The sequence below is a fragment of the Osmerus mordax genome, chromosome 22 (assembly GCF_038355195.1).
Source record: "Osmerus mordax isolate fOsmMor3 chromosome 22, fOsmMor3.pri, whole genome shotgun sequence".
Taxonomy (NCBI): domain Eukaryota; kingdom Metazoa; phylum Chordata; class Actinopteri; order Osmeriformes; family Osmeridae; genus Osmerus; species Osmerus mordax.
In genome coordinates this window covers 1,461,550-1,469,258 of record NC_090071.1, presented here as the reverse complement: position 1 = coordinate 1,469,258, position 7,709 = coordinate 1,461,550, and the positions used below count along the sequence as shown (strand labels likewise).

Here is a 7,709-nt window from a genome sequence, read left to right as displayed (position 1 = left end):
ACACACCCACACACACACACACACGCACACACACCTCCTGCATAAGCAACCATCTGTCTTGTTCCCACGCATTCAATACCACAACAGCGATGGTTAAAATCCCAGCAAAACGCTCTCATCTGCTCGATACTAGGGAATTTGTCTGCGTTTTGTGTGTGTGTGTGTGTGTGTGTGCGTGTTTAGGTGTGCATGTGTGTGTCTGTGTGTGTTTGAGGACATGTGTGACGGTATGCACACAAAAGCCTCAAAATGGGAACGTCAATATATTTTCTAGTAAAACCGACCTCTGCCCTCCTCATATCCCTGCTGGGCCCCAGCCTCACCCAGGGAGGCCAGCCTCACCCAGCCTGGCCAGGGGAGGAGGAGGGAGGCCAGCCTCACCCAGCCTGGCCGGGGGAGGAGGAGGACGGAGGCCAGCCTCACGCAGCCTGGCCGGGGGAGGAGGAAGAGGGAGGCCAGCCTCACCCAGCCTGGCCAGGGGGAGGAGGAGGACGGAGGCCAGCCTCACGCAGCCTGGCCAGGGGGAGGAGGAGGATGGAGGCCAGCCTCACGCAGCCTGGCCAGGGGGAGGAGGAGGGAGGCCAGCCTCACCCAGCCTGGCCGGGGGAGGAGGAGGACGGAGGCCAGCCTCACGCAGCCTGGCCAGGGGGAGGAGGAGGGAGGCCAGCCTCACCCAGCCTGGCCGGGGGAGGAGGAGGACGGAGGCCCGGGTCTTTCCGAAGAGACGAGTTTTGAAGGAGGAGAAAAATAATAATATCTGACAAACAAGACAAGGGGCACACGTTCCTGATGAAGGTCTAAATTGAGAGGACTCAGGGCCCAGTTAAGCCTGGATGGGTTTTGTCGAGGGACGGTTTAGAGGGATGGACTGGGAAGCTGCTTGATTGAAATGCTTGATCATAACTGAGCTTCTCCTTAAGAAGTAAATCTACTTACACTGTGGAGGGTTGGGTTTTTAGTCTCATTCCTTATCATTTTCTTTCATACAAAATGACAATCTGGACCCATCTAATCCATCTTGGATTTATAATTTCCCCCCATACGCTCTTTGTCTTTTTAAATCTAAATTTGTATTTTAGCATTGGGTCCACAGACTCTAAGGGGATGTAAGGCAGAGGGGAGGAGTGGAGAGGGGAGAGGGGTGGAGGAGCTCAAAGAAGCAGTGGCTCTCTTATTAATCAAGACAAGGAATCAAACGGTTTAGTAATATTCACAAATGGAGCCCCCCCAACCTCCACCACCACTGTGCCTTTCTGTGATAGTATTAGAAAAATGAAAACAAATTCTTTAGATTAGAAAGATTGAAAAAATTGAATTATGGCCGCCATGTAGGGCGTGGGGGCGGGGTGGGGGAGTTAGATAATACTTTCAGACGCAGGCGAGGGGTAAAATCTTCGTCCAGCAGGGCAAATATGATGAAGTATGGGCGTGTGTGTGTGTTTGTGTGTCGAGATTGCATAGGTCAGCACCTTTATCCTGGCTGATACCGTCTGGTTTCCATACGAGCCGATGCCGATGTTTCAGCCCACAGCGCCACCTGCTGTTAGACTATCTCATCTCACTTACCTACCTCTACATACCTTCTCGCTTCGTTAGTACAGTAGCCTGTAATGTATCTTATGAGAGGAGAGTCTGCATTTGCCAACTTCAACCACTGAGTGGCGATAGAGGATCATTTTTGCTTCTCTGTTCTCTCCTCTCCTTTCACTCAGAGCGTTCACTGTTTAGAATTCGTATTTTTATAGTAATGTATTATTAATATGATTTGACGTCTAACAGGTGTGGTTATGGCTACTTTTTACTTGAGTATAAACTATGTCAGAGCCCATACTTCTTGACTTTAACTTGAGTGAAAATGTGTGTACTTTTGCCATCTCTGATTGTAGACCAAATGTACGTGCTGTATATGTTGCGTCCATAAGGACCACGCGGTGGCACTGTAAATCTAGTATTTGTTGTGTTTCCCTCTCAACATGATGAAACACGACGGCTCTAGGACCTATAGCCTCCCTAACCCAGCCGCGTCAGTCTACTGACCTGACAGCTGTGCTCGTACAAGCAGCATATGAGACAGGAGTGCTAGGCTAGCAAGCTTACTAGCTAGCTAGCTTTGCGAGAACTAGGACAACGTTCATGGGGTGGACAGGACTAGCTTCGTTGCTCGCCCATAGACTGACAACATTTGCTTAATCCACGTTTTAAGATAAAATCTCCGGTCAGAGAGACCAGGACTGTTTACCTAGCTAGCCAACACAGCTATCTTGCAGATCCGTATCTTGTGGACGTTGTCAGGGCAAGCTGTAAGAAGCTAGCTAGCTAGCCGTCTAAAGAGTAGCCCAGTTAGACAGACTACCGGACCGCAATATCAAGATGAAGAACGAGGGTATTGAGGGCACCGAGAGGTTTCTCAGTCCAGGCAAAGGAAGAGGACTGCGGGCCATTAAACACTTTGCGGTTGGGGACCTCGTGTTCAGCTGTCCAGCTTTCTCGTACGTGCTGACAGTGAACGAGAGGGGCGCACACTGTGAATTCTGCTTCACCAGGTATGGATCTGCTTGTCAGTCACTACAAGAAAGTTGATTGATTGAGAATCAGAGTGGTTTCTGTTCGCGGTAGCATGTGAATCCCTCCTCTTCCTAGACATCGCTTGCTAACTGGTTAATGTACGGTAGAGCATCGAACTATCTGACCAGCTTTTGTTTATACACGAAAATTAATGACAGCAAAGAACACTAGTGCTTTTAAATGCTACTGTCACCTTTCGGCTTGGTCTGGAGAACTTGATCGAAGTTCTCAGACTTGCAGAGAGATAAGACAGTCAGTATTGCTGAGACATTCCAAAACTGCTAGAAAGTTGGTTCTTAGAATGCAACGAACTACATTTCACAACCACCACTGTGTGGATGGCAGAAGGTGCTGAATAAAGGTCAGGACTCTATATATATCTGGCCGCGTCTCCTTCAACCTTTTTTTTGGACTCATTCTTAATTGTCAAAGGCCAGGATTCATTTTCATGCTTATCATGTTACTTCTCATGATTTCTTTCAGGAGGGAAGGTCTTTCCAAGTGTGGCAAGTGTAAACAAGCCTACTACTGCAATATCGACTGTCAGGTATGTGTGTGTGTGTGTAGACAGGCTGGGTTAACACCAGGCATTTCTCCCTGATGTGAGAGAGAGAGAGTGTAGAGTTGCGCTCACAGTTGCTATGACGATTCATCCCCCTGGCTCCTGTCACGTTTGGACCGTAACCAGGTCTATAAACATCCCAGAATACACCAACGCGCGGCCCACATTACTCACAATTGAGCATTCTTATTGCTTCTCAGGCCCCAGGAAAATAAGCCTTCACCCCACAGGACACTCACTTCTCTTCTCTCTCTCTCTCTCTCTCTCTCTCTCTCTCTCTCTCTCTCTCTCTCTCTCTCTCTCTCTCTCTCTCTCTCTCTTTCTCTCTCTGTCTCTCTCTCTTTCTCTCTCTCTCACCCTGTCTCTCACCCTGTCTCTCACTCTGTGTCTCTCTCTGTCACTCTCTCTGTCTCTCTCTGTCTCTCTCTGTCTCTCTCTGTCTCTCTCTTTCTCTTTCTCTCTCTGTCTCTCTTTCTCTCTCTCTCTCTCTCTCTTCTCTCTCTCTCTCTCTCTCTCTCTCTCTCTCTCTCTTTCTCTCTCTGTCTCTCTCTCTGTCTCTCTCTGTCTCTCTCTCTCTCTGTCTCTCTGTCTCTCTCTCTCTCTCTCTCTGTCTCCCTCCCTCCTGCAGAAGGGGGACTGGGCCATGCACAAGCTGGAGTGCTCTGCCATGTGCTCCTACGGGGAGAACTGGTGTCCTTCAGAGACTGTCAGACTGGTGGCCAGAATCATCATGAAACAGGTGTGTGTGTGTGTGGGGGTTCATGTGTGTGTGCGCAATGTTATCCTTTAAACATGTTCCCTTCTCCAGCGAGACACTACTATTTCTGCAATAGACTTAAGACAGAGAGAGGCAGAGAGAGGCAGAGAGAGGCAGAGGGGAGATGTGTGTCAAGTAGGAGAGCTTTCTTGCTCTCTGTTATGCAGCTACAGTGGACGAGGACAGCAAGGAGAGGAACTCTTCTCTCTCTCCCTACTTCCACTTAACTCCAGCCATCCTGCGAGGAAAGAGGAGATGAGCAGAGGGGGTTTGGAAAGTGGAGCGCTTGCTTAGGTCACAGAGCAGCACTGAGGAGAGAAGAGAGCACTCCTGCTGCTGTTAATCCATCATTTATGAGAGAGGGGGTGAGATGGGGGGAGGGAGAGAGAGGGAGGGAGGGAGGGGGAGAGAGAGAGAGAAAGGAGGGGGAGAGGGAGGCTGAGAGAGAGGGGGAGGGAAAAGAGGGGGAGAGGGGGAGGGAGGGAAAAAGAGGGGGAGGGAGAAAGAGAAAGGGAGAGAGAGAGGCTAACATCTACTTACTCCCACTCCTCCTGAATGAAACAGACAATGTGCTGTATAACCTGACCAGGGGTTTTATCACCTCCCGGAGTACCTTCAGCCACGAGGCCTGTTGTTCCTCATCAGTACGCGTCTGGTGCCAGTGGAGAGATGACAGGCAGTGGTCGTGTGATGGTCACGTCACACACACTCTGGCTTTAACATGTCACCCCCCACACTCCACCCCACAGAAAGTCACCACAGAGAGAACACCGTCTGAGAGGCTGCTGTTACTCACCGAGTTTGAAGCTCGTAAGTATACCTGCTACGGCGTGTCGTGTGTGCGTACCTACACGTGTCAGCCTCTTCCCCTCACCCAGTTGGCAGGGAGTGGTGCTCTCTAGTGTCTAATAATACCCTGGCTTCAGGTCAGGCGTTGTGACACCGTTGGGCTCTCTGTCTGGGATCAGGCAGCCTCCACAGGCTTCTCCCTGACCCAGCGCCCGTTTGCACGGCCACAGGCCGGGTCAGATCCTCTCTGCTGGACGCCTGGAGCTCTGGTCCTCCTGACTGCATTCAACATTCCCAGCTGGGCTAGTCAGGACCACAGCCGCCCTCCCCCAGCAGTGCCTCATTCCTCACACCTGTCACACACTTACTCACACACACACACCGAGAGGACTTTCTAGAAGTACATGGCCTGCCTCCTGACAACTTTTTCCCAGCCCAGTCTGCTGTGTGTCTGACGTTAGGCATGTGTGGCTAGCAGGAGTCAGCTAGCCTGCCCTGCTACAGTCTCTGTGTGACTGACATTAGCATGTGTGGCTAGCAGGAGTCAGCTAGCCTGCCCTGCTACAGTCTCTGTGTGACTGACATTAGCATGTGTGGCTAGCAGGAGTCAGATAGCCTGCCCTGCTACAGTCTCTGTGTGACTGACATTAGCATGTGTGGCTAGCAGGAGTCAGATAGCCTGCCCTGCTACAGTCTGTGACTGACATTAGCATGTGTGGCTAGTAGGAGTCAGCTAGCCTGCCCTGCTACAGTCTCTGTGTGACTGACATTAGCATGTGTGGCTAGTAGGAGTCAGCTAGCCTGCCCTGTTACAGCCTCTGATGTGACTCAGGTTGACCCAAAGCTACTCCTAACCACTTCCTTGTTCTAATCCTCCATTTGGAATTATTTTCTCTTCTTCTCTCTGTCTCTCTCTTCCCTCCCTCCCTCCCTCCCTCCCCTCTGTCTTCCTCAGATCTAGATAAGTTGGACAACGAGAAGGATGAGATGAACCAGACAGACATTGCAGCCCTCCACCACTTCTACTCCAAACACATCGACTTCCCTGACGACCAGGCTCCTCACTGTGCTGTTTGGACAGGTGACTGGGGAGGGGGGCGGAGTCAGGCTCTCACTGTGCTGTTTGGACAGGTGACTGGGGAGGGGGCGGAGTCAGGCTCTCACTGTGCTGTTTGGACAGGTGACTGGGGAGAGGGCGGAGTCAACAGAGGCAAGGGGTGTGGTCTCACACAAGTGGCTCTGGCAGACTGGAGGGCAGTGGTGACTGAAAGGAGGGCAGTCTGTGGAGTGGCCAGTCTTGAAGCCCGATTGGTTGGGGTCAAGCAGGTTGTTCTGAGAGAGAAAGTTAGACAGTTGGTTAGATACAGCATGTTCAATTGTTTTTGAAAGGAAGGGTAACAGTGATACCGGTCTGTAGTTCTGGAGGACGGCAGGGTTAAGGGAGGGTTTTTTTTGAGTAGAGGGGTAACTCTAGCCTGTTTGAAGGCAGAGGGGAAGGTGCCAGAGGTAAGAGAGGAGTTTAGGACATGGAGAAGAAAAGTTATGATGGAGGGAGAGATGGTTTGAAAGAGAGGGGAGGGGATAGGATCAAGGGGACAGGAGGTGGGGCGATGAGAGAGAATGAGGTCAGAGATCTCTGCCTCAGACAGCGGAGAAAAAGAGTTTAGACATTTAGTTGGGTCAGTCATGGAGGTGAGAGGGTAGGAAAGGTGGGTTTAGGGAACCGACTGCTAATGTCGGCGACTTTTCTCAAAGAAGGAGGAGAAGTCGTCTGCTGTCAGGGTGGAGGGGGAGGGTGGGGGAGGTGGGTTAAGAAGGGTGGAGAAGGTAGAAAAAAGTTTGTGGGGGTTTGAAGCGGAGTTAATTTTGTTCAGAAGTAGAGGGTTTTAGCACCAGTTATGTGAGAAGAGAAGGATTTGAGGAGGGAGTGATACTTATCAAGGTCCAGACCGCCTTTGGACTTGCGCCATCTCCTCTCAGCTGCCCGAAGGGTGGACCGTTCTTCACGAATAACATCCGTAAGCCACGGGCAGGAGGGAGAAGATCGTGCAGGCCTGGTTGACAGGGGACAGAGAGAGTCAAGTGATGCAGTTAAAGTGGTTAACAAGGTATCGGTGGCAGTGTTAGTGGGGTGGGACGAGAACTCGTCAATGGGGGGGAGGAGGATGTTACAATAGAGGAGAAATGGGAGGGAGTCACATGGCAAGTCACATGGCACCCTGAGTCACATAAGGAAGTCACATGGCACCCTGTGAACTGTAGCATTCTCTAGTTGCTGTCTCTCTTTGTCCTCTCACCTGCTTCCCCAGGTGTGTGGATTTTATAAGCATTAATTAATCTCCTCTCGCTTGTCCGCATTCACACACACTCACACGCGCACACACACACACACACACTCAGCTGTCTGCTACTAAGCAGGTGCACACAGAAGCACATAGCTGTCTGACATTAAGGGCTTGACGCCCTTAACACGTAACTGCCCCAGTGGGACACTCGACACACACAGACACACACACACACACAGACACACACACCTAACATTCCATGTCCCGCTTCATTGGATGTGTCAGTGCTGACCACTTTCACATTCCCGCTGGTCTGCCCTGGTAGTACATCTATATGTGGCTCTCTACCAACGCCTTCCTTCCTTCCTTCCCACTCTCTCTCTCTCCCCTCTCTGTCTCTCTCTCTCCCCCCCTCTCTTTCTCTCTCCCTCTCTCCCCCTGTCTCTCTCTCTCCCTCTCTTTCTCTCTCCCTCTCTCCCCCTGTCTCTCTCTCTCTCTCTCCCCCTGTCTCTCTCCCTCTCTCTGTCCCCCTGTCTCTCTCCCTCTCTTTCTCTCTCTCCCCCCCTGTCTCTCTCTCTCCCCCCCTCTCTCTCTCTCTCCCCTGTCTCTCTCTCCCCCTGTCTCTCTCCCTCTCTCCCTGACAGACTAGCTGCTGGGTCTGGTGAATGGAGTGTAGTGAGTCTGGCATGTCGGGGGTATTTTAGTCTTCATCAGGAGTGGAAGGAGGCTTCTCTGAGGTCTCAGTCTAGTA

The 7,709-nt window shown here is 51.3% G+C and overlaps 1 protein-coding gene across 1 annotated transcript; it reads left to right on the top strand.

Annotated features, from left to right (window-relative positions):
* Window positions 1-2,065: 2,065 nt before the first annotated feature.
* On the top strand, window positions 2,066-5,754 carry LOC136966267 (N-lysine methyltransferase SMYD2-A-like; the record flags this gene model as incomplete). Its single annotated transcript, XM_067260734.1, is given in 5 exon segments — window positions 2,066-2,543; window positions 3,049-3,112; window positions 3,756-3,866; window positions 4,634-4,694; window positions 5,629-5,754. Coding segments are annotated over 5 exon segments (535 nt in total), but the record flags the coding sequence as incomplete, so codon positions are not given.
* Window positions 5,755-7,709: the final 1,955 nt, after the last annotated feature.